The 27,615-nt window shown below is 40.9% G+C and overlaps 2 protein-coding genes across 5 annotated transcripts in view; both read left to right on the forward strand.

Annotated features, from left to right (window-relative positions):
* The first annotated feature begins 156 nt into the window (after positions 1-156).
* c18h3orf33 (c18h3orf33 homolog (H. sapiens)) lies at positions 157-22,427 on the forward strand. 4 transcript variants are annotated; one of them, XM_070543587.1, is made up of 5 exons: positions 157-357; positions 634-693; positions 806-965; positions 21,777-21,934; positions 22,020-22,427. In XM_070543587.1, exons 1-5 carry the CDS (start codon positions 214-216, stop codon positions 22,275-22,277), a joined length of 780 nt encoding a protein of 259 aa, XP_070399688.1. In that variant the 5' UTR covers positions 157-213; the 3' UTR covers positions 22,278-22,427. The 4 variants fall into 4 exon arrangements, with proteins under 4 accessions (XP_070399688.1, XP_070399686.1, XP_070399687.1 ...); XM_070543585.1 differs by having other exon boundaries at positions 158-357; positions 21,774-21,934; XM_070543586.1 differs by having other exon boundaries at positions 158-357; positions 22,017-22,427.
* A 1,378-nt stretch (positions 22,428-23,805) lies between these two features.
* The window catches only part of plch1 (phospholipase C, eta 1), a 74,789-nt gene continuing 70,979 nt past the window's right edge, over positions 23,806-27,615 (forward strand). The window contains exon 1 of the mRNA XM_070543580.1: positions 23,806-24,009. The gene's annotated coding sequence lies outside the window, so the exon portion shown is untranslated. The remainder of the gene's footprint in view (positions 24,010-27,615) is intronic.

Raw genomic sequence — 27,615 nt, forward strand, 5'->3', positions numbered from 1 at the left:
TAGCTAACTAGCCGAGCTTTTAACGTTCACAAACCTTTACGTTTTAAACCAAAGTCGACTGCACATGATGTTCTTTGGTTTTTTTTTTTTATGTAAACTTGATGCTGCTTTCGCTTCTACGTTGAGGGGCGGAGCTTCTGCTTACAGTCCCGTTTTAAACGTCCCTCCCCCAAAAAGGCGGAGCGTCAGACTAGTCGAGAAAATGTCAACAACATGCCGGAGCCCACCCGAGAAACAGAAACAGAGGAGGTTGTGAGTGACAGGCGACGGAGACGGGAAGAAAACCAGAACCAGCCGTCACGTAACGTCGTGTCCGTAGTTTCTCAATTCGCAGACGAGAATTTGTCGCTCGTGCGGGTAGGAGCCTCTTTTGTCTAGGATCGATGACGTATGTGGTCTCACGAGCTGAAACCTGCACATGTGGGGACATGTCTTTTAAGCTGCTCTTTTGCAACACACGATGTCTGGTGAATCACCACACCGGCCAGATATCCCATCGCCAGCTGTCAACAGTAGCCTTTAGTGCGCTTGTGTTACTGTCATTGCTGGGTGGAAGCACATCCACAGCTGAGTGTAAGATTTCACTCTCACCCTGTCACCTTCCTCTCCCTCTCTATCTCCTGTCTCACACAGAACATTAGCACTGGACTGGCTCTCGCTGGTGTGATAGTGATCGCGAGGAGCATCAAACTGGTAGGGAAGAAAAGCCCAAGTGATACTCAAACACACTCCGTTAACTGATGACATAAAAATAAACATGACAAATCCAAATCTAAAAGACCTTTTTATCTTTTGGTCTCTGCAGATCACAAAATTCCAAGCTGCTTGTGATATTCCCGCTCGTTTCATTGAGAGGAATGTCAGTCTTCGTGGGAAAGTTCATTCCATCACAGAGAAAGGAATCGAAGTGGAGCACGTTCCGATTTATCTACCTGTTCTCTCTCCATTACTGTCAAATCACAAGGGTAAAGCTGGAGTACTTTGTTATTATTACTGATTTTCTTTATTTACAATTACCAAAATAGCAGCAACATCCCCTGTTTCACTTTATTTACAACTACATTTAAAATATTTGTAGTAATGATACACAATAGGGAGCCTAAGTCACGTCCGTCTACATCAGGACTATGGGTCCCCAGCTGCCAAAACATAAATGGAAGTCTGATCCCGTTTGAAATGCGCCATGGATTTCACATATGACGTCCATGAATTTTAAAGGTGTGGAACACTTAAAAAAACATTTTAAATTATTTCTGATAATAATCAGTCATTCTGAGTGTTTCATGCAGGCTGAACATGAAAATAGTCTCCTACACCTCCTGCATTAGCTCGGCTGCGGCCTTTCTGCGTGGAGTTGCGTGTTCTCCCCATGCATGCGTGGGTTTTCTCCGGGTACTCTGGTTTCCCCCACAGATCACAACATGCCCTATAGGTTAAAAAAATTGTAAGTCGCTTTGGGTAAAAGCGTCTGCTGAGCACATAAACATAAACATTAGCTTCTGACAGAAAATAGACAATGAAACTCTAGGATTTGAAAAGCCTGACAGATCTACGACACACTGTCACTGAACGTTCATGGACTCACCCATCTTGACGCGCGACAGAGAAGGCTGTTGTTGGTTTAGCGTCCAGGAAACAGCAGAGAACGTCTCTGCTTGTAGAAGCTTACTATTAGCATTAGCGACTACCACACAGCAGAACTCCTTCAGGCTTGTCATTTGTGGAGATAAAACACCAATCTTGCAAAGTCAGTGGTTGCCGTTTGCCGGTCCGAGGCGAGATGTTCGAATATCAGGAAATAAGAATCCAAATCCTGTCTTCTGAAGCTACTTTCTCCCCCAGCTGAATTCTCTGTGCAGAAATAGGCACTCATGGGCTTTTTTTTTCCCACCTCGAAAACAACTTACAAGGCATTCATTCCCACTAGAGACCACTGCAGATTTATTGACTGAATGAGTGTTCATCACCTTTAAATACACATTTTGATGCCAAGAAAGCACTTATTTTCAAATGGCACCAACAGTTATTTCAGGTTTTTGTGTGAAAAGACGTAACAGACTACAAATTATCGTCTCACCAAATTGATGTCATCGAACCAGGCACGGAGAAGAGAAGATTCGTTTAGCGAGCTTCAAATCCTCCTTCCAGGATGAAAAAAGGAGCATTAAATGTGGAGAAACCCACTATAAATCTCGCCATATGGTAAGTAGCAGCGACGCTGCTGGGGAGGAGAGACTCTGCGATGACGTCTAATTTGTAGTCGTATTATTACAAATGTTTACAAGCTAATGAATCTCAAAGTACGTGACAGACATAGTCGGAACACATATTTACTTTTCATTTAAACTGAAGTACAGCATATGTGTGATTCAGGGTGTAAAGCATAGCAGATTAGAAAATAGTTTTTATAACTCTAATCGCTTGCATTCCTTCTTTCTTTGTGCCGGAGGCCCGTGAGCCGACCGGAAGGGAAGGAGACTTATGCTCCCTATGAAGTCATTTTGTCAAATAAATTTTAGACACTCAAATAACTAATGCAGCATCTGAGAAGGAAGATGAATGTTTTTAATCCCCATTTTACACAGATTAATTAAAAATATTTACAAATTGAATATGTGGAAAAGTAAATTTTTAATATATTAACAAAACTACCAATGCATAGACATTATTTCAAAATTACAGATTTTTCATAATATCTACATAATGTGACTTCAGTTTAGTTCCCTCATATCAGAGGAATAGTCCCTGTCGGCCCTAAAAATGTGATTTATTTTTTATAAATAAATAAAAAACTAAAATATTTTCACGGGGATTTTTGTTAACGTTTACTCCTCAAAATAGGTCAAAAATAGGAATAATAGTAAACCTCTGAACATAAAAATGTTATCATCCTACACCAAAAACCTGCTTGATAGACAATATTCAGCATAATAGAAATGCAACAGAGGGCCGCACAAAATATCTCTGAGGGCTGCAAAGGGCGCCTGGGCCTCAATTTTAACCTTCTGGCTTATATGTATTGTCAGATTGTCATAACATTCTGATATTGGTTGAAAACAGTTAAATTATTAAACATGGTTAGTCTTTTATTATTACCTACAGATGTGGACAAAATAGTTGGTACCCTTTGCTCATCCATCCATCCATCCATCCATCCATCCATCCATCCTTGGCTCCTTATCCGGGGTTGCATTGGCAGCAGCCTAAGCAGGGAGGCCAAGACTTATGTCCCCAGCCACTTGTGCCATGTTCCTCGGGGGAAACTTCAAGGCATTCTCTGGCCAGCCGAGAGACAAAGTCCCTCCAGCATGTCCTGGATTCTCCTTTAGGTTTTCTCCCGGTTGAACTTGCCCGGAAAACCTCGCCAGGGAGTGGTCAAGGAGGCATCCTAACTAGGTGCTCAAGCCACCTCATCTGGCTCTTGATGTGGAGACAGAGAAAAATATGCTGGCGCTTCAGTAAATGAAAGAAAAACCCACAATGGTCACGGAAATAACTTGAATTTGACAAAAGTAATAATAAATAAAAATTCTATGAAATTTAACCAATGAAAGTCAGACATCTATCTATCTATCTATCTATCTATCTATCTATCTATCTATCTATCTATCTATCTATCTATCTATCTATCTATCTATCTCATATATATATATATATATATATATATATATATATATATATATATATATATATATATATTAACTTGTGGAACAGGTTTGGACAAAAATGATGGTACCCATAGAAGGATTTAAAATAATGTGACCAAAGGGACATGTTAATTGAAGGTGTGTCCACTAGTTAACATCATAGGTGTCTACAATCTTGTAATTAGTCAGTAGGGCTCCACTGTGTTGTTTGGTGACGTGGTGTGCACCACACTCAACGTGGACCAGAAGAAGCGAAGGAAAGAGTTGTGTCAGGAAATTAGAATGAAAATTATAGACAAGCATGTTAAAGGTAAAGGCTTTAAGACAATCTCCAAGCAGCTAGATGTTTTTATGATTACAGTTGCACATAGTCAGACATTTCAGATCCATGGGACTAGAACAACCTCTCTGGACGTGGCTTCTAGAGGAAATTTGATGACAAATCAAAGAGACAGATAATCTGAATGGTAACAAAAGAGCAGAGAAAAACTTCTAAAGAGATCCAAGGTGAACTTCAAGCACAAGGAACATTAGTGTCAGATTGCACCATCCGTCGTGGTTTGAGCCAAAGTGGGAGACGACCAAGGAGGACACCATTGTTGAAAATAAAAACGCCAGACTGAAATATTCTAAACTACATGTTGACAAGCCAAAATCTTCTGGGAGAATGTCCTTTGGACAGAAAAGACGAAAATGGAACTTTTTGCCAATGTACATCAGCTCTATGTTCACAGACGGAAAAATGCAGCATATCTATGGGCTTAAATAAGGGCCATAATGTTGTTGTAGTTAAAAGAAAAATTTGAAATTGAAAATATGTAAACTGAAAGCAAAAGTCACATTTTTAGAGTGAACTTTGAAAAAGAAAGACTTGGATTTAAAATAAAATCAAACGTTTGGAATATTTGTAAGAACTGAAACCCCAATGGTATTTTTATTTAGAATTTTTCTGAGTAAACTTTACTAAAGAATTTTCAGTAATTTTTTTTAATTATTGTTTTTTTTAAAACCATTCAGTCTCAGATTACATTTTTTCACATTCAGATCTTTTTAATTAATGTACAAAAAATTTCTTCAGGTTCAGATTTTTCTTTCAGCTTCAGATTTTTTTTTCACTTTCGGATCTGTATTTTTCAGTTACAGACTTTTGGCCCTGTTTTGGCCTGGTGGGCATGGCTACACAGAGAGGGGCGGGGAATCATGAGTGACAGCAGGACGCTGGAGGCTGAAGACGGCCCATTTTTCATGTTGCCTTCAGGAAACCTGGGAATAAACACAATTTATCAAACACCTCCTGCACTGTATTATTTGATAATGGTTAGATAACATGTCATGCATAACTGCTTAAACTCAGTTACTAAAGCTCTTTCAATCAGTAATGTGTACAAATTACGCAGTGACTGATCAATTATGAGAAGTTTTCCCAACTACTACGTTAGAAGTAGTAGAAGTTAGGCACGGACAGACAGGGAAGTTGTCCGGGGCGGCATTTTTTCATGACACAAAAGGGACGCACAAGCGCTGAGTAAAAAAATAAAAAAAAGAAATCTGTGCCGCACCGAGGTTTTCTATTCTATCTGTCATATCACAGAGTCTGGATTGGAAACAACAAGTTGGCGCCCCCTGCAGCTGCAGGCGCTCCTGCTGACTGAGAGGGTTCAGGTGCACTGTGTGTGTATGAAGAAGAGGAAGGGGAGGGGCGCGGCGGGGGAATTCACCTCTGGGTCTTTCCCAAATGAAATGAGCGGGTAGGGGCTGAATCAACTGAATTAACATGGCTAAAGTCAATCACATCTTGATGTTCTTCCATTTAACACACGTTTCATTCATAATATCATAAACACAGGCCTATCATTCTTTCAGGTTTTCTGAATTGTGTGAAATGGCCGAATAAAAAAAGGAAAAACAAAACGATTTTGTGGTCACCCACCCAGGTCAAATTGTTTAGTCCTGACTAAAGGAAACTTATTGAGTCAAGAGCCAAACAGAAGAGATGAACATGAAAAAGCTAAAACCACCAGCCGCATTGTGGGGGCCTGGGAAAGACCCAGAGGTGAATTCCCCCCACCGCGCCCCTCCCCTTCCTCTTCTTCATACACACACGGTGCACCCACCTGAACCCTCTCAGTCAGCAGGAGTGCCTGCAGCTGCAGGGGGCGCCAACTTGCTGTTTCCAATCCAGACTCTGTGATATGACAGATTGAATATAAACCTCGGTGCGGCGCAGATTTCTTTCTTTTTATTTTTTTACTCAGCGCTTGTGCGTCCCTTTTGTGTCATGAAAAAATGCCGCCCCGGACAACTGCCCTGTCTGACCGTGCCTAAAACTGCTACTGATTTCACCATGAAAATTAAATAAAAAAACAGAATAGCCGAAAATGAATCTTACTTTTAATCGTAACAATAGCCACTTCGTAAATTCTTAGCATTCACAGACTGCAGTGTAACTTTTCCAAACTTAAACACTCACCTGACTGTTCGCACCAGCAGTGTTGTTGGATGACGACGCCATCGTTCCCTGAGGCACAACAGCAGCACCCACGTATGCTACTTTGAGAGCATGGGAAATGATCACTTCTCACGTAGTAGTTGGGAAAACTTCTCATAATTGATCAGTCACTGTGTAATTTGTACACATTACTGATTGAAAGAGCTTTAGTAACTGAGTTTAAGCAGTTATGCATGACATGTTATCTAACCATTATCAAATAATACAGTGCAGGTTACTGATTGAAAGAGCTTTAGTAACTGAGTTTAAGCAGTTATGCATGACATGTTATCTAACCATTATCAAATAATACAGTGCAGGAGGTGTTTGATAAATTGTGTTTATTCCCAGGTTTCCTGAAGGCAACATGAAAAATGGGCCATCTTCAGCCTCCAGCGGCCTGCTGTCACTCATGATTCCCCGCCCCTCTCTGTGTAGCCACGCCCACCAGGCCAAAACAGGGCCAAAAGTCTGTAACTGAAAAATACAGATCCGAAAGTGAAAAAAAAATCTGAAGCTGAAAGAAAAAATCTGAACCTGAAGAATTTTTTTGTACATTAATTTAAAGGATCTGAATGTGAAAAAATTTAATCTGAGACTGAATGAATTTAAAAAAAAAACAATAATTAAAAAAAATTACTGAAAATTCTTTAGTAAAGTTTACTCAGAAAAATTCTAAATAAAAATATCATTGGGGTTTCAGTTCTTACAAATATTCCAAACGTTTGATTTTATTTTCAATCCAAGTCTTTCTTTTTCAAAGTTCACTCTAAAAATGTGACTTTTGCTTTCAGTTTACATATTTTCAATTTCAAATTTTTCTTTTAACTACACAAACATTTTGGCCCTTATTTAAGCCCATACATATCAAGAAAAGAACACTGTCCCCAACGTGAAACATGGAGGAGGCTCTGTTATGTTCTGGGGTTGCTTTGATGCATTTGGCACAGATGTCTTGAATCTGTACAGGGTACAATGAAATCTCAAGGCTATCAAGGGATTCTAGAGAGAAATGTGCTGGCCAGTGTCAGAAAGCTTGGTCTCAGCCAAGTCATGGGTCTTGCAACAGGACAATGACCCAAAAACACACAGCTAACATCACCCAAGAAGGGCCAAGAGAAAAACATTGGACTGCTATAAAGTAGCCTTGAATGAGCCCTGACGCCAATCATATTGAGCATCTTTGGAAGGAGCTGAAACACGCCATCTGGAAAAGGCGCCCTTCAAACCTGAGACAACTGGAGCAGTTTGCCCATGAGTGGTTCCAAATCCCTGCTGAGAGAGGTGCAGAAGTCTCATTGACAGTTACAGGAATAGTTTGATTGCAGCGATTACCTCAAAAGGCTATGCAACAAAATATTAAGTTGGGGTATCATCATTTTTGTCCAGGCTTGTTCCAGGAGTTTATTATTATTTTTAATCATTCAATTAAAGCATGGTTGAAAAGCAATGTCTGACTTTCATTGGTTAAATTTCATAGAAGTTGTATTCATTATTACTTTTGTCAAATTCAAGTTATTTGTGTGACCATTGTTGGTTTTTCTGTCATTGGTCAAAAGGTACCAACAATTTTGTCCATGTCTGTAAATGTGAAAGCTGGGGTATGGAGTAACATTTTTATAAAATAACTTAAAAGGCTTAAATTTGACTATCTGACCCTGTTCTATGATGTAAAGTTTGTAATCTTTCAGAATTAATATTACCCCTTAGACCCTCTCCTGGTCTCTACAGCGAAACGAATAATTTATGCGTGCCAAGAGTGTTGACCAATAGAATTGTGTATCCACAAGAGAGACTGAGCCTCAGCACACCAACCTAGCATGAATGCTAACTTGACTTGCATTGTATTAATGTCAATGTAAACTTCAAGCTAATTTTGGAGGAGGAGGGAGGGAAAAGAAAGGGGATTAATGTTTTGTGTATCGAAGCTAAGTGAATATAGTGGCGTTCAACCTTACGCTACATCGGAATATTGCTGTATTCCATTGTTGGGTTAGCAACGAAAGCCCATGCCAGCTTCCTGCCGGTTTTAGATTTTTAGCTGCTTGAACGCTGCAGATTTGAAGGAGTTGCATAACTGCCTCTTCCAGTACATTTGTATTCATTTAGGTACAGTTACATCAAAACCAAACAGTGAAGAGCATGTACACAGTACGGTCTGCATAAACTTAATTTTTTTAAAGTCGACAGTCAAGTATTGAAAATCTAGTCGACTTTGACTAGTCGTTGATGACGTCATACACCTGAAGCGGTTGGTTCACTGGAGTTTTTAACAGTTTAAATTGCACCCACATTTTCTAAGTTAATGTAACCGGATTACAGGATACAATAAGATAATTAAAAGAAAAAATAAACAAATGGGCCAATAATTAGGTTCGGGGAGAATTGGAGGTTGTTAAGAATGACTGGAGTCACGGGTATAGCATGAAACGGTTTATATACTAAATCTTAATAATAATGGGAAATATAACACATAAAGATAACACACAAAAACAGATGAAAACAATCGACAATAGTAAAATGCTCGGTATGAGATTTGATCATATGAGTCACAAGTCAGCCGGCGTCAAGTCAAATCCCCACGCTTGGGGTGAAAGTCAGAGTCCGGTGGTGCGATTTTTTCCTACCACACCGTTGAGATTGTTCACAGAAGAGAGCAGTCTGCTCTTCAGTTACTTGAGATGTCCTGGTTCGTTCAGTGGTTAAGGCTCGCCATCTCCCTCGTCAGGAAGAAATCCAGTTCTCGTTCCAAGTGAGTGATCATAGGAGTCGGGATCAAACCCAAGGAAAAAAAAAAACCCAGCCTGTAAACAACAGGACTGTTAGCAAGTTGGCATCGACCCTTCTCGTCACATCACAGCATAAAGTCTTACAGACTTAAACAAATGCTTCACTCTATTGGCATAGCCAATCATGTTTGGGTTCACAGTTCAACTAACATAACATCAATTTGATTGTCTATTAAAATAATTCTCAGTAGCTCTGGAAATATAATTACATATGACAACAATTGTTCAGCTCAATAGGCTCAGTTAGATTCTATTACTCTACACTATTCAACAAGAAATACATTCATGACAACAAGGATACATTTAGTTGTGTTTCTATACAGCATTGTGACACCTTGTATATCTGTAACACAATAAATAAATAAATAAATAAATAAATAAAATGTTCTATAACAAAATTCAACAAAATATAAATTCTGGTCCTTTGGTCCACCCTTTGTAAAATAATTCCTCCCTAATCAGTTAGCTTTTATTTATTTTTATTTATCTATTTTTTTTTATTATTAAATGTTTGGTTAAGGGACGCATTGCTAATTCTATGGCGTTAGCTATAACGCCCCTGAGGACCTTGTACATCTAGGCCGTACCACCGTTAACTGGCGGTTTGAGCCGTTAACTCCTGGGAATCCTATATGCCGTACCGCCGTTAACTGGCGGTTTGAGCCGTTAACTCCTATATGCCCTACCACCGTTAACTGGTAGTTTGAGATGTTAACTCCTGGGATCTAACGTCTAGCAGCCCACTGCTGTCACCTCGGTTGCTGTAATTAGCTTTTTGAATTTAATAATTTACTGAATTTAATCTCATTCACTCACCAACGCGCTCCAACGGTTCCCTCCTACAGAGGATTGGTTCACTCGGTCGTCTCCACACAAATCTATAAGAATGGAATTAATTTGATAAGCTATTTAAGTTTCCTTTTTTTTTTTTAAGTTGCATCGTTAGCTTTTTCTCTTCTTTTTTCTTTACTCACCGCGTTGGTTCCAAGTTCCTAGCTCTTATTAGAAGGAGTCAAGTCCGCCTCTCCCTCTATCTATGCGGCACCCAAATCAGGGTTCTTCACGGCCTCGACCGTTGTTTTTTTTCTCTCTCTCTCTCTCTCTCTAACCGCTCAGTCTTTGCTTTCTGTATCTGCGTGCTGCACAGCCGTTTGTCTCTCCTCTCGCTCAGCTGCGTCGCACGGTTTTATTTCGCGGAGGCGGGACTTATTTCTCTCAGCCAATGAAATTTCAGATTCCCACCTGGACCAATAGTATACAGCTTTCCTCTTCTGTTTCTGTTAGGGATGTTCAAGATTCTTGTTTTAACCGATGTTTAATATTAAACTCGTTATTTTAGTTATTCACCCTTCCAATAATTCATTATGAAATTATCTATTAGTTAATTAGATATCTATTAATTAGTATTGTTAATTTCCTTAATTTATATTTTATATTTTATCTAAATTGAGGATGGATCATATTAGTAAGCCAATTAGTTAATACCTCATTAAGGTTCTAGCTTCTGGGTTACATCCTCCCCCATTAAATATCATGCACGTCCCTGTGCATTGTTTCTACGGGGTACACAACTTCTTGAGTAAGAGAGTCAATAAAAGCTTTATTAAGTCCTTGGAAAAGGGACCTAACTACGGTCACTAGTGGATTGCCCAATTGAGAGTAAGTTAGTCTTTGAGGAGGCTGACTACTTCGTTCAGATCTCCTGACATACATCTCTGGTTGCACAGTATCATGCTCATCCGTTTCGGTTTGATTCTCAACTGAGACAGGACGAAGTGAGCTCTCTGTTTCCGACAGAGCTGATGAGCTATTCTCTAAGACTTTGGTCTTTTCAGATGTATGTGTCTGATCGTGTATGATGGGTTCAAAACTTACATCACGTTGCTGCGACTTTAGGACACCATCCAATTGAGGTAGGTTTGTGTTAGTTTCATCCCCCGTTTCTACGTCAGGTAAGTATACTTCGTTTTTTTTCGTTTTTTCAGGTAAGTATGTTGCTGCTTCTTTCACTCTTTCAGGTAAGAATGTCGCAGTTTCACTCATTCTGTCAGGTAAGAATGTTTCGGTGTTGATGCCTTTGTCAAGTAAGGACAATTCAGCATTTTCATTACCAGCTAAGGTTGGTTCCTTGCGATCCCCTGTGTGTAAGGATAGTGTGTTTTGTTGTTGAATATTATTTACCGGTCCTGAATCTGCTATGAGTTCCCTATTTGGCAAGGTGACCGCTATTTGATAGGATGGTCGGTTTAGCACTTGTGGAAGATCAGAGTAATAAAACTCATCTACCTCTTCGTCAAGTGGCTCATCTGGGTCAGGTTCTAAGGCTGAACTCTGTCTTGTATGAGGTCTGCTAGGTTTCGTAACGCGTTCTGTTTCATTTTCTAATGAAGAGAGAAAACCACAAGGCAGTAAAAGATCTCTGTGGAGTGTTCTGTTGGGTCCTTCTCCGTTCTCTGGTTTTACAGTGTATACTGGCAAGTTTTCCATCTGTTTGAGAACTATATACACTGTTTGCTCCCATTTGTCTGCTAATTTATGCTTTTCTCTTAAGCGAAGATTTCGGACTAAAACACGATCTCCCACACCTAGTGTGGACTCACGAATGTTTCTGTCAAACCGTTCTTTGTTCTTCCTCGCTGTTTTTTGAGAGTTTTTTATGACAATGTCATAACTCTGTTCCAGATGACTCTTCAGTTCTTTAACATACTGAGAATGAGTTATAGAGGGCTTGTTCAAATGCGGTAACCCAAAGGCAATATCTATAGGCAACCGAGGCTGCCTACCGAACATTAGCTCGTAGGGAGAGTATCCCGTCACGTCATTTTTTGTACAATTGTACGAGTGAGTAAGTGGTTTTACAAAATCGCGCCAGTGATGTTTCTCAGTGGCTTGTAAAGTTCCCAACATGCTGAGTAATGTACGATTGTACCGTTCAACGGGGTTGCCACGAGGGTGATAAGGGCTCGTTCTGACTTTACGGATACCAAGTAAAGAACAAAGTTCCTTGATTGTACGTGATTCGAAATCCCGTCCCTGATCACTATGAAGACGCTCAGGAAACCCGTAGTGGACTAAAAAATGTTCCCACAGGTTCTTCGCGACGGTGGTGGCTTTCTGATCTTTGGTTGGGATGGACACTGCATACTTTGTAAAATGGTCTGTAATCACTAAGACATCTTTAGTGTTCTTACTGTCTGGTTCTATGGAGAGAAAATCCATGCAAACTAACTCCATAGGTCTGGTGGTGGTAATACTCACCATTGGAGCAGCTTTGTCAGGGAGGGCCTTCCGACGGATACATCTTTCGCAAGTTTTAACTTTGATTTCGATATCACTAGCCATTCTTGGCCAGTAAAAACGGGACCGAATGAGATCTGTCGTACGTTCAACCCCAAGATGCCCCATATCATCATGTAGGCTTTGCATGACTGTTGAACGTAATGAATCAGGCAAGACTAACTGCAATGATGTCTCTGGTCCTAATTGGCGTCTCCGGTACAGTAAATCATTTTGAAACTCAAACCGTTTCCACTCTCTCAAAAGGTTAAGAACCACCGGGGGTTCTGCAATAGTATCAGTTGGCGGTTTATTGTCAGTCATAAGCAGCTGAATGACTCGGCCAATGGTTGGATCTTTCCTCTGCAAGGAGACAAGGTCAGCATGGTTATACTTGGGCACAGCAAAGAAACTGTCACTATTGTCTTCCAACTGGAATAGGTCTGGAATGGCCGCTGCAGACATGGCAAGTGACTGAACTAAACCACAAGGAGAATCAGTCTCATCCAAGACCATGTGCTTTTGGCATGTTGCCTTCACTGCTTCGGCTTGAAGTTGAAGCTCGACTTCTTTGACAGAGGATAAAAGATGAGATCGGAACTCATCTAGTCGTTGGCATTCCTCAGTGAATTTTGAGTTGTCTTCAGGTTTATCATGCAGCCTCCTAGACAGGCCATCCGCGTCAACGTTCTGTGTACCTGCACGGTATCTGATGTCAAAATTATAGGTGGACAACGCAGCTAGCCAACGATAGCTCGTTGCATCGAGTTTTGCCGTTGTTAAGAGGTAAGTTAACGGATTATTATCAGTAATGACAGTGAATGTGTTCCCATACAAATAGTCATGAAACTTATCTGTTATGGCCCACTTTAAGGCTAGAAACTCCAACTTGTGCGCAGGGTACCTAGTTTCACTAGAGCTTAAACCGCGACTTGCATAAGCGATTACCTGTGTGACACCGTTTTGCACTTGGTATAGCGCTGCACCGAGTCCGGTCGTACTAGCATCTGTGTGTACTAGATATGGGAGTTTTGCGTCAGCGTAGCCAAGAACTGGCGAAGTGGTAAGTTTTTCAATAATAGTTTGAAAGGACTTCTCACAGTCTTGGCTCCAACGATTCCCAAAGGGTTCTTTGGGGTTCAAGTACTTTGATCTACATGGTGGTGTTTTAAAGTTTTTCCGTTTGGGTGGATAACCAGCCGTGAGAGATGTTAGTGGCTTGACAATATTTGAGTAATCTTTAACGAAGCGTCAGTAATAACCGGTAAATCCTAAGAAAGATTGGAGTTCCTTCAAAGTCTGAGGCTTCGGCCATGTTTTGAGTGCTTCCACCTTATCTGGATCGGTTTTTATGCCATCTCGAGATACTATATGTCCAAGATAACGCACAGATGTCTGGAAAAAACGACACTTATCTGGTGATAGCTTGAGTCCGTATTCTCTAAGCCGTTCAAGAACGTGAGAAAGTCTGGTTTCGTGTTCTTCCAAGGAGTTGGAAAAGACGATCAAGTCGTCTAGGAAAACTAACACTTCCTTCAGATTAATGTCCTTCATACACTTTTCCATAACCCGTTGGAAAGTGCTTGGAGCATTTGTTATTCCTTGTGGCATACGGTTAAATTCATAAAACCCAAACGGGCAAACAAAAGCAGTTTTAGGTTTATCCTTTTCACACATCTCTATTTGATAGTAACCTGACTTGAGGTCCATCACAGAAAACCACTGTGATCCAGCGAGAGCAGAAAAGGACTCCTCCAAGTTAGGCAGGGCATATGCGTCGCGAATGGTTTGCAGATTAAGCTTTCTATAGTCTATACATAGACGTACCTCACCATTCTTTTTCCGAACTACGACTATTGGTGAGGCAAATGGAGACTCCGACTCTCTTATTATACCGGTTTCCAAGAGGGCTTCCAAATGTTTTCTCACGGCTTCATAATCATGTGGATGGATCGGCCGAGATTTCTGTTTGAATGGGGTCTCGTCTTTTAAGTTGATGTGATGTCTTATCTGTTGTGTATGACCAAAATCAAGATCGTGGTGCGAAAACACATCGGAGTAAGTGTTAAGTTTGTTGGTGATCCTCCCTTTCCATTCTTTGGACAAGGGCGAAGTACCGAAGTCAAAACTGAGAGGAGGGTTTGAAGGTGAAGTCTGTTGCTGCAAACTACACGCCGCAAGTACTTTCTGATCACTTTTGTCAGGTTCTGGATATGGCATAACACGATCAGCTTTAACTAACTCAGCGATCACACAGTTAGTGGGTAATGTGATGTCATGGTTAGTTTCGTTTCTTAGTACAACAGGTACTTTGTATGGACCATGTGAAGGTAAGGAAATGAGGCAACAGTCTACAATTATACCCCCTGGTAGAGAACCATTGGTGGGTTGTTCAATGAGTGCATAAGGCTCATGCTTGTTTTGGCTGGGTTGCATAAACCCTTCTAGTAACAGTTTTTTATTTGCAGGGAGAACTTCTTGGGTTCTCCCTCGAAGCTTCACCACACCAACTCGTCCATCTTTGCTTTGTTTTTTTCTGACTGCTAAGGCTTTTAGCACGTGTTGGTACCCATAAGAGAGTGCCTTGGAATCAGGTAAGTTATTGGCAGACAATTGCTCATACAAAGGATCGAGTGTGTTTGTGCCAATGAGTAGTGGTGTATCAGAGTTTGAGCTTATATCCGGAACCACTAACGCAAGGGTAGGTAACTCAAGTCCAGACTGATCGAGCTCTTTTGGAAATGTGACACTTATCTCTATGTATCCTAAATAAGGAACTGCTTGACCGTTTGCGCCCTCGACTTCTAACAGATTACTGATGGGTTTAATTGAGAGGTCAGGTAAGTGTTCTTGGTAAAAAGAATTGGCAATGGTGGTTACCTGGGACCCTGAATCCAGTAAACAATTACATTCAACACTGTTAACTGAGACTGTAGCTGTGCATCGCCCACCCACTAATCTTTTGGGAAGTTTTGGCACTGAATGAGCATGAACTGGCTTGCAAAAAAGTCTCTCTGTCCTTTCCTTAGAGGGACTTGGTTCTACTTTAGCACCTATCTGTCCCACGATAGGAGCTTCTACCGGTTTAAAGGAGGAGACTGAGCAATTGGCTTTGACATCTCCCACTCGCGCTGCTTCTGTCTAAGAGCAAGTCTTTTAGTTGCAACTAGTGCTGGATTTGGCTCGTTGCTACAGCTAGAAGCTATGTGCCCATCTTCTCCGCACTTAAAACAGTATCCAGGCTTTGGTCTGGGCACCACTGCTGTTATCTGCTGAATCTGTTTGGGCTCATCTGGAATTTTAGTCCCCACACGGGGTTTTGACTCTTTTTGAGTTTTCTTTGCCTTTTTATCTGTGTTGTTAACCTTAAGCTGTGCAATTTGGCTCCTGAGCTCAGCGATTTGTTTGCGTAAGTCATCACAGTTATCATCTATTTCCAGTTCACAAGTGTTTTTACTCTGAGAGCATGTTGTTTGCACATTTGAATACACTCTAGTTCGTTGTGCCCCTAAGTGTTGTTTCATGCGTGCTGCTTTAGTAGCCTGTTTGTCTTCTTCAGTGCGCAGTTTGAGGAGAAGTGCTGTAAAATGAGGCGGGTTGTCTTTCTTTTGTTCGAGTTGCAGGTTTGAAATCAGCGAGCTGTCCCAACAGCCTCTGCAAAACTGCTTGAGCAGCTGCTGGTCGGCGTCACTGGAGGAAATTCCATTCCTCTGAATAACTAGGTTTAACAAGGTGTATAACCTCTGAAAGTAATCGGAAGGTTTTTCACCACTGTCCTGGTTTGTGTTTAAGAAGCGAGCAAAGAGCTCGTCGCCGTCTTCGACAGCTGCGTAAGCTGAATCGAGATGTTCAAGGTACGTTTCCGGGTCGGATTTTGGACTAAGAGCTTTAACGATGCTCGCTGCTGGGGCTGACAGACTCTCCACGATTCTTCGTACAATTTGGGACTTGGTGAGTGAAGGATCATTTATGCATAACACTACACTACTACGCCAAGTATCATAGTCAGTTTCAAAAGAAGGGTGTGGAACTTGCCCTGAGAACGGTTTTAGTCTGTATTGTGAAGTAGGCGGAGGGATAACCTCACTGCTTTTAACAATGTGTTCCACAATAACTCGCTGAACCTCAGGTGTGTTTAAAAGATTTGGTGGAATGCAAGGGTTTTGTTTTCCAGTCTCTGTAGGTGGACAATTGTCCTTTGAGTTGTTCATATAGTTAACTTCTGGTGTTAAAGGCAGGGAATATGTAACTTGGTCACTATGGAGCATTGGCTCTGGTTCAGTGACTGGTTCAGATGCATGGGTATCCCTTCCTAAAGATTCCCCAATTTTTGCCAGTTCCTCCATTAGAAGGTCTTTAAATGATTGATTGCTACACGCAGCTATGTCCCTGAGCTCTGACAGATAGGCATCAGTGGCAGATGTGCTAGTTTCTAGACTGTACGCGCTGGCTAGGTCTTGAATATGGAAGAAAACATCTGGGTTCCTAGTACAAGGTTTGTCATAGGGTAAACATTGTTTCTTTAATTCCTTAACAGTGGCTTCATGTTGAAACTCCACAATAATCTGATCACAGTTTGGTAACTTAATGCGCCTGTTAACTGGTCCGAATCCTTCCATAAACCCAAAGACTTCGTTATCAAGGTCTGTATCAGTTAACCCACTGATTAAAACAGCATTTGAAACCTTGACCTTTTCTGTTTTTACAACTTCCATTTTAAAACACTCAAAAGTACCAATAATGCCAAAATGGCAAACCACTGTGACCTCCAGGCACTCTTATGATGTCAGTCAATGGTTAGCTAAGGTAACAACTCTACAATTCTCCTGGCTGGCTCGCCAAGTTTTATGTAACCGGATTACAGGATACAATAAGATAATTAAAAGAAAAAATAAACAAATGGGCCAATAATTAGGTTCGGGGAGAATTGGAGGTTGTTTAAGAATGACTGGAGTCACGGGTATAGCATGAAACGGTTTATATACTAAATCTTAATAATAATGGGAAATATAACACATAAAGATAACACACAAAAACAGATGAAAACAATCGACAATAGTAAAATGCTCGGTATGAGATTTGATCATATGAGTCACAAGTCAGCCGGCGTCAAGTCAAATCCCCACGCTTGGGGTGAAAGTCAGAGTCCGGTGGTGCGATTTTTTCCTACCACACCGTTGAGATTGTTCACAGAAGAGAGCAGTCTGCTCTTCAGTTACTTGAGATGTCCTGGTTCGTTCAGTGGTTAAGGCTCGCCATCTCCCTCGTCAGGAAGAAATCCAGTTCTCGTTCCAAGTGAGTGATCATAGGAGTCGGGATCAAACCCAAGGAAAAAAAAAACCCAGCCTGTAAACAACAGGACTGTTAGCAAGTTGGCATCGACCCTTCTCGTCACATCACAGCATAAAGTCTTACAGACTTAAACAAATGCTTCACTCTATTGGCATAGCCAATCATGTTTGGGTTCACAGTTCAACTAACATAACATCAATTTGATTGTCTATTAAAATAATTCTCAGTAGCTCTGGAAATATAATTACATATGACAACAATTGTTCAGCTCAATAGGCTCAGTTAGATTCTATTACTCTACACTATTCAACAAGAAATACATTCATGACAACAAGGATACATTTAGTTGTGTTTCTATACAGCATTGTGACACCTTGTATATCTGTAACACAATAAATAAATAAATAAATAAATAAATAAAATGTTCTATAACAAAATTCAACAAAATATAAATTCTGGTCCTTTGGTCCACCCTTTGTAAAATAATTCCTCCCTAATCAGTTAGCTTTTATTTATTTTTATTTATCTATTTTTTTTATTATTAAATGTTTGGTTAAGGGACGCATTGCTAATTCTATGGCGTTAGCTATAACGCCCCTGAGGACCTTGTACATCTAGGCCGTACCACCGTTAACTGGCGGTTTGAGCCGTTAACTCCTGGGAATCCTATATGCCGTACCGCCGTTAACTGGCGGTTTGAGCCGTTAACTCCTATATGCCCTACCACCGTTAACTGGTAGTTTGAGATGTTAACTCCTGGGATCTAACGTCTAGCAGCCCACTGCTGTCACCTCGGTTGCTGTAATTAGCTTTTTGAATTTAATAATTTACTGAATTTAATCTCATTCACTCACCAACGCGCTCCAACGGTTCCCTCCTACAGAGGATTGGTTCACTCTGTCGTCTCCACACAAATCTATAAGAATGGAATTAATTTGATAAGCTATTTAAGTTTCCTTTTTTTTTTTAAGTTGCATCGTTAGCTTTTTCTCTTCTTTTTTCTTTACTCACCGCGTTGGTTCCAAGTTCCTAGCTCTTATTAGAAGGAGTCAAGTCCGCCTCTCCCTCTATCTATGCGGCACCCAAATCAGGGTTCTTCACGGCCTCGACCGTTGTTTTTTTTTTCTCTCTCTCTCTCTCTCTAACCGCTCAGTCTTTGCTTTCTGTATCTGCGTGCTGCACAGCCGTTTGTCTCTCCTCTCGCTCAGCTGCGTCGCACGGTTTTATTTCGCGGAGGCGGGACTTATTTCTCTCAGCCAATGAAATTTCAGATTCCCACCTGGACCAATAGTATACAGCTTTCCTCTTCTGTTTCTGTTAGGGATGTTCAAGATTCTTGTTTTAACCGATGTTTAATATTAAACTCGTTATTTTAGTTATTCACCCTTCCAATAATTCATTATGAAATTATCTATTAGTTAATTAGATATCTATTAATTAGTATTGTTAATTTCCTTAATTTATATTTTATATTTTATCTAAATTGAGGATGGATCATATTAGTAAGCCAATTAGTTAATACCTCATTAAGGTTCTAGCTTCTGGGTTACATCAACACACATTTCTTTTAACAACAGTAGTTTCTGCATCTTTACTGTTCCCCTGCTTCAGCCCTCTCCCCCCTCCCCCTGCACAGCGGCCGCAAACTCACTGATGCACCTGCAGCCTCTCAGAGTTCCTGCTGCTCTAAACATTGAAATAATTATTTCATTTTCTGTTCCTCACTTCTGATTACCTTCAATGGTGTCTGTTTGTTGCAACCACCAGGTACAAAGACGAACTTGTTTTTATTGGACTATTTTTCTGTCCTGCCTGTTTATTATCTTCCTGCATCTCCTCTCAATCCTAAAGAAAAACTGCTACCTGACTTCATATATATTCACCTTATGTGTAACCTTTCAACTGCAGTTCTTATAGATCTACCGACCTCAAAAACAGCCGAGTGCGTGCTGCGCGCCGGCCGCACCAGTGAGGCGAAGTCACCGGAGGACAAAACAGGTGATGCGCCCTGCTCCACAGCAGCGGGGTGCATCAGGCACAAATAAAAGAATAAAAGACAGAAAACATAAAAGGAAATGCTGACATAAACGATCGCGTGTTAAATTTGTTTTTGAGGTGGCGACATCTAATTTGATGTTACTGCGGCCGTGCTCAGAACGCAGATGTCTGGAGCGCGTCAACGATCAGAGCTTTGCATGCGCAAGCTGGTTAAGGTTAGGATGGGGGTGAGGGGAAGGTAAAATTGCAAGAGGGTAAAGGTCACAATTTGGTCAAATGTCCGTTTTAACGTGGGCGTCTGATACCGACACTCTGGCACAGCGCGTCGCCTCCCGACACGCATGTGTGGGCTCGTCACCTGCTGTCTTTTCCGAGGACTGCATCTTGTCGGTCATTATCACGTGACAGCGACTAGTCTATGAAAGTCATAAAAAGTCACTACAGAGCGGTGAAGTTGACTAGTTGATACAACCCCTAGTACACAGTGCATCATCACCCTTAGAAGTCTGGATTATTAGCAGCATGACAAAAGGGATGGCTTACTTCAGTCAGTGCTAACTATGGCCTTTTATTAAATCTAGATAATTGTGATTATTTAAAATTGTTGGTTAGATTTTTGCCTCCCAAACAAAACAGGAGGTTAGTGCCTATTAATTGAAAGCTCAGCATCTCATTCTGCTTTGAAGGAAGTTTGGTCTTTAAAACATTTCTAAAACAATGTCAATCAATCAATCAATCAATCAATCAATCAATCAATCAATCAATCAATCAGTCAATCAGTCAATCAAAGCTTTATTTATAAAGCGCCTTCCACAACCCTGTCAGGAAGCCCAAGGCGCTGAACATGGTACAGTAGAAGTACAAATATAGTGAATAAATCAAAAATAAAATCAATTCAGAAATAAAAGCAATTCAAATTACAAAATACAAATTACAAAAAAGGTGAAACATTCTAGTACAGGACAGATGGGTAAAACGAGGGATAGAGTGAACCAATGAAAACTGTGAAAGAAATTCAACGTAAAAGAGGGCCAAAATCAAACATGTTCAGGAAACGCCAAGCGGAGAAGGTGTGTTTTTAGGCGACTCTTAAAGACTGGCAGAGATGGGGACAGCCTAACTGAGGGTGGCAACTGGTTCCAGAGAGACGGTGCTAGGACTGAGAAAGCCCGGTCCCCGCGAGTACAACACCTTGAACGACGGACAGCAAGCAGGCCTTGTTCAATCTGAGTAGGGTTTGCATAAACTTAATTTTTTTAAAAGTCGACAGTCAAGTGATGAAAATCTAGTCGACTTTAGTCGTTGATGACGTCATAGACCTGAAGCGGTCGGTTCGCTGGAGTTTTTGACAGTTTTGACAATGTGATGGAAAGGTGTTAAAACTAGAGAAATATGATCCATTTGGCTAATTTCGTCCTAAAATACATCAACAGTGTCCTTAGGTCTATGTTTTTACAAAGCCTGCATTCAATTTTTGCTGATGATTTTTTAAGTCGTTTTTGGAAGACACACCATGCCGGCAAATTGGTGTAAAACTGCCGCCATGGTATCTCGCCACGCTTGGTAGTAATATTACAGCAACGCCAGACTTCTGAATGCATATTACGCCTTGGCGTAACAGAGGGAGGTGTCATGATCACATGGGGAGTTATTGCCAAGCTCTGGACAGAAAGTATATTGAAAATGAAAGTGAACATGGAGAGAATTGTTCACTTTTGTAAACAGAATCAGCTGAGATGATAAGCTGGAGCGATGCAGAGCTCCAGGAGCTTCTCTCCATTGGAGCTGGAGCTCAGATCACCAGAGACTGCACAAAGGCAGTGGAGGACAGACACCTTTCAGAGCGGTTTGCCAAAAAACTTAATGAGTGCGGTTTAGATCACAATAAAAAGCAAGTTATGTCGAAGATAAACGGAATTCCGTGGCAGCACAGAGACCGCCCCCTTCCCCTTTTATACAGCCATCGTGTAATCTTGCGAAAAGGACACGGTTGCACCACATTACCACCACGGCCTGACCACTTTTAAATGACCAAAGGCTCCCCAATGCTGATTCAGCGTTAAGGCAAATTGGAGGCATTGTTGTCCAAGACGCTTTAGTGATTGTTGAGGTCTATCCCTATTATAATCAAGGAGGTGACAAACCATCAGACAATTTTTAAATACATGGAAGTTTGATACACGTCTAGTTTGACCTCAGTTTTCAAGGAATAAATCAATAATTTCTTCTATATTTTACACAATGTAGATATTCTGTCAAGAATGCTCTTTCTGTTCTCTTCAGAAGGCCCCACATCTCCACTGCTGGTGCATCTTGCAGGAATTGATCTGACCCAAGAAGGGAGACTCTGGCTCCAGAAGAACCTGACCCCTGCTCAGACAGTATGGCTAAAACTTATAAGCCGAGAGGGCAACATGCTGCATTGTTTGGTGTCCCAAAGCAAGGTGAGTGAAGGAATGACGTTTCCTCTCAATTATGGAGTAAAAGCAAACAGGAAGTGCTTCTTTCCTTCTCTTATTCCTCCAGCAGGGGACAATGTGGAGCTTCTGTACAAACGAAGAGCTCCTCAGACTGGGTCTGGCTCGCACCGCCCCCATCGCTGGAGTCCCACCCGACTCTCGCCTCTACTGGCGCCTGCACAGACGACTCCACAGGGCAGAGGTGAAAGCGGAGAGGAAGGGTCGGGGTCTGTGGAAGGAGGCGAATCTGTGGGAGAGGACTTCTAAAGCGCTCAGAGACAGCCCTCTCTTCAGACTGATGAGGGGGATCTTTCAAAGGACGGAGTGACTCATTAATCTAACAAGCTGTTTATTATTATGAGTTCTTGGAGTCATGTAGGGACACAAATCCAGTTTATAAGCATATTTTGTTTAGATGCAATCACAGAGTTGAAGATTGGAATCCTGCTAAACTTGAGAATAAATACCGTGCACGGTTTTTAGTCTGAAACAGTTTAATGTCTCCCAATACGCGACATGTTTATATTTATAAATTTTATTGAGTTTGTGTTTAAAAAAGTTATAAAATGAAGAAAAGTATCTAAATCTTTGGCTTGTATCCTGATACTTTACCTCCAATGGGACATCCCACTGAACACGAAAGGCTGGGACGGGATATGTCCCGAATGGAGAGGTTAGGAGGGGGGGGGTTCCAGTGTTGCTATGGAAACAAACAAAGTGGCGTAAAGGCTAATCTCCATTGGTTCCTCTCAGACCCCATGGGACTCTGGTGTGTAAGGGGGGCCTTTAAGTGCTTAAAAAGCTGGTCCTCTCGGGGTGTAACATGACCAAGGCTTCAGGTGTTTAAGGAAGAAAGTGGAAATCCGACGTGTTTGGAGAAAAAAACGGTTTATTTTATACTTTGAAGTGAGTGAAATAAAACGTGCAACAAGGGAATAAATGACCATCTTAAACAGCTTACTTGTGCATGCTCATTCTCAAAAGTAACATTTGCTTTGATCGAAGCTAAAAGCTTAGAAGAAGAAGGTCTGCAAATGAGTTGTGATGTGGGGTGCAGGGGGTCTCAGTGTGGTGAGAGTTGGGCTCAAGGAGGGGAGGAGGGCCACGAGGCAAAGGAGACGGGGATTTTGGCTCCAAACACAAAGGCAGGAGAGGAGGAGTCAGAGGAAGGGGATGGATGGAGGCGGCTGATGATGAATCAGCTTGTCTTCGCTTTTGTTGTGCAAATGTCACAAGCGACTGTTACTGCCTGAGAGGCTCGTGATTGGTGGGCAGGTTTAAATTGTAAGGTGCATTTGGAGCTGCTGGACTTTGAACTGTCACTGACTGAGGGAGGAGGAGTGGCAGGGAAACCACGGCTGAGACGAACCAAAGTTTCTAATCCAGGGGAGAACCGGTGCTGTTCAGTGATTTAGCTCATTGGGTTTTATCTACTGTCTGTGTTAATATTTATTCAAGAGTCAGAACAGTCTGGGACAGTTTAACAGGAGGCTGATCTGTTCAATCATGCAGTTTTTTAAAGGTTGTTTGCCTAAATTAAAGACTAAATGCTTCAAAGGGAGCGGGGAGATCACATTTAAACATACAGGCTTGATTCATGATCCCAGCCAGACACTATAAAGACTATTAGGAATAAAACAAATATAAATACAACAGTCATGACTCTTTTTATGCACTCTTAAAAAGCTTATAAAAGAATAATTTTCTACATATTTTAATATGTTTTATATTTTTCTCTCCCACATTTCTGTATCATTGAGTTACTTTTAGAGAAAAAAGTAAATCCACTCCTTAATCCGGTCCAGGCTTTGTCAGATTCACTTGTCCCACAGCAGTAGTAGTCATTTGAAAAGGCACCATGCTTGATGTGGTGGATAGTGACCCACACAGGAGAAGCTGTTGGGACCGTTCCTGTCGGAGATCACTGGGACAATTATTAATTTAAATTATTACTTGCTGCCATGGATTTCCAGCTCCTGAAGGACTCCTTCTATGGGTGAACGGGATTTGGTTTTGTGTGGATGCTGTTTCTAAGACAGAAACTAGAATAAAAGAAAACGGTGAGTTAACTAATGCTTGATTTGACGTATTTTTTTAGAGGATAAAAACGTGACATCTTTGTTAGATGCCCATTTTCTCTCACTTTGGTACATTTCACACACACTCAGTTGTCACTTTAAGCTTACAGTTGTTAGGATAGTATCCAAGCATCTGTGCACCTGTTGAACCTCACTGGAGGCAAAACAGAAGCTCTAAACTCAAACTTTGCTGCACAGCTGCAGGTAAAATAGGAACATTTTATTTTTTTTCTCTGATTTACATATTTTAGTCATATCTGAGCATATTGAACTGACAAAATAAACAATCAGTGTAATTTCTAACTAAATTCAGCCACTTTATGCGGCTCCTTTCTCCTGGTTTGCAGCACAACAAAGGCCTTTATTACTCTCAGTCAGCGAGAAAGACGTTTGGCACTCCCCCCTTCTGAAAGGACAGTCCTTGGGGGATTTTTTTTATTTGATTTGAGTGGGTTGAGTGGGGTGTGAAAGATGAGATTTAAAGAGACAGCTGGTGTGACACTTATGTAAAATGCAAAGGTAACTGCTGTTATTTTCAGCCCCATTGAGGTCAGTTTCCTTCAGATTCTCCTCAATTAAACCAGGAGCCTGTTTTGCCTGCTGTCACATGACACACACACACACAGACACACACACACACGCACGCACGCACACACACACACACACACACAAGCAGCAATAAATGTGAGCAGACCCTCAACAAGTCATGCACTCTGATGAGAGAGTGTGTGTAGAGGAATGCATCGGCTGTAAAACGACTCCCTTGTTTTTATGAGACTGGAAGTATTGTGAGCCGTGTGTATTCTCTTACTGGTGTCTAGTTGTAGGAGTAGAAACTTGACTCCCTGTGGGTTCTCTGATCCCTCATGAATAATTGAAGTGACGCGGCGGAAAGGAAAGGAGGGAACGACAGAATGAAGAGTTTGGGATTGAATTAGGCGTGCTGTGAGTACGTCTGAGTAAATGTGTAGATCAGGGATGTCCAAACCTTTCAAGATGAGGGCCAAAAGTCATCATGTTAACAGTCCTCACGGGCCATTAAAATGTTAGGTAACACTTTACAATAAGGGTCCCTTTATTACTTAGTGCATTATTAAACATTAACCCTTTGATGCATAATGGTCACTACAGTGGACAGGTACTCAAAATTGTTATTTATTTGTTTTTGCTATTAAGCACAGCTGTTGAAGACTTTATTGCATTTGAGCCCCTCCATTTGGACTTCAGTAAGCCAAGCCAACAAATTTCATGCTCAGAATGCATGCTGCCCACTGAGGTGGACATGTAATAAAGTATTTGTAAATTATAAAATTTTACAAAAAATATTTGTTGAAATTTGTTTCATTCACACCTAAAGATGAATGGAAAAAATTGTTAAAAAAATCATGGTTGAAGATTTCATAATTCATGCATCAAAGGGTTAATAAGCAAAGGGTCCCTTTATTGGCATTATTGTTATTGTTAACATTAATTGTCCTGATGGTTTGGAAAAATAGCCAAGGCAAGGTGTCTGCTTAGTAATGCATTATGATCAAGCAATAGTTTGGTAGTTTATTAATGCTTAATAATGTACTGAGTAATGTTAATAAAGGGACCACTATTGTAAAGTGTTACTAAATGTTATTTACATATTTAAAAATGTATTTATGCAGTTTTTTGCATTTTAAAATGATAAATGATCCCAGCACACTGATGGTGATGAGCTACAATGTAGCCACAGCTGCCCTGGGGCACACTGACAGAGGTGAGGTGGCTGAGTGGCGCCACAGGTCCCTCCCACCACATCAGCAAGCAAGGTGGGTTAAGTGTCTTGCCCAAGGACACAACAGAGGCGTTCTCCACTGGGATCCGGGATCGATCCCGCAACCCTCCAATTACTGGACAACCCGCTCGACCTCCTGAGCTGCTGCTGCCCCAGAACAGATCCAAAATAGACACATTATTAAAATGCACCAAAATGCTAAAATAATGAATACACACATTTAAAACACTATTAGACACTCATTTATACAGTTCATCAGCAAAAAAAAAAGTTAATTTAGACGTTACTTGCACAGCATGTTGGAGAGAGAAATACATTTGGGCGCTGCAGCATTGGACATGCCTGATGTAGATGAAACATCTTGTTTTCCACATCTATGAAGAACAATAATACTGTCCATTTGAAAATAGTGTGTCAATTTACCACATAGTTCACTTTTTATCTAAAGGGTAAAGTAACATTTAAGTGAGCTTGAGATATGAGAAGGTTGTCCTTCCCAACTCTCAGAGGTTCTGGTCCGATCTCACCCACAATGGACATTAATTTTCTGATTTTAATCTATTTCTGTTTTAAGATCATTATGGTTTTCTGACTTTGTTTTATTCTGTTTTGATCTATGTGAAGCCTTTTGTGATTCTCTGCCTGTGATGAGTGCTATTTAAATAAAATGTACTTAGTTACCAGTGACAACAAAGCAACAAAAAATAAAAAATAAGCAACTTTTAGATCATCTTAGGTGTGTTCTAAAAAAGAACTACAGCATGGAACTTTTAGGTAATTTTTAGGTGTTTTATGTTACTTGTTTAACCCTCAGGGATTATGTTAACTGAGCATAATCACCAGTTTTTAGTTTTGTATTGCTGCTGTTTCAATTTACTTTACTACAGTCTCAGATCTAATCTTCCCGCCTCTTTGTAACTCAAGACTGACCCCCATCAAGGTTCACCCTATCTGCTGAGAAGGTCAAAAGGTCACTGAACCAGAGAAGTTGGACAAAGTTGGGTGACTTCTTTATATAGATATCTGCAGCTTTGAAACTGCTAATTATAATCATCAATTGTGAAACTCATAAGGATTTTTACATACTCCAAACTCTAGTTTCTTTTTCTGAAACTTGACACTTTCCTCAAGTTTTTGTGATATAACAAATACACTTGAGAAGCCACGATCTGCTGTTTAAAATTGGTTTTAAACATGAATTTACAAAAGATGTATGAAATCTGTAGTTCTGCACTTCCGGAGATAAAATTCCTATTTGGACTATGAACACAATTTAATCATCTATGCACAGATAGAATCACCAATCAAAGCCCATCAAGCAGAAACAAACATTCTGTGTGTATCTAAAACAGCTCTAACACTAGTAGAGCTGCCGCTTTAGTGTGAGTGAGTCACTCAGTGTTTATTATGAAAGCGTCGGTCTGCCGTGGACATTCTGAGGCTGTTTACTCTGACCTGATAACAGCTTTACGAGCAGTAAAGAGTCACTCTTTTAACAGGTTTGTCTTCAGTCAGAATCTTATTGGGATCTTTGTTGATGAAGTAGATCTTCAGAGGTTAACAAAATGGGGTTAAATCTGAAGCTGCCACTGTGAACTGAATCCTGATGGAGTAATAGCTGTCAGTGTCTGACAGTCCCTGATGGGACCCTCCTCTGCTCTCCCTCCCACCCAGCCAGAGACCAGCCTCACACTTGCTTGTTTGGAGATTACACATAGGCGTCATTTTAGCTGAGTGTGATGGGTACATGTCCCTAATGACTGTAGAAATAATGGACAAGCCCTCTGCGCTGTCACCTGAACTGAATTGAAGCCCAGTGGGCGGTT

The sequence above is a fragment of the Nothobranchius furzeri genome, chromosome 13 (assembly GCF_043380555.1).
Source record: "Nothobranchius furzeri strain GRZ-AD chromosome 13, NfurGRZ-RIMD1, whole genome shotgun sequence".
In the NCBI taxonomy this organism is placed as follows: domain Eukaryota; kingdom Metazoa; phylum Chordata; class Actinopteri; order Cyprinodontiformes; family Nothobranchiidae; genus Nothobranchius; species Nothobranchius furzeri.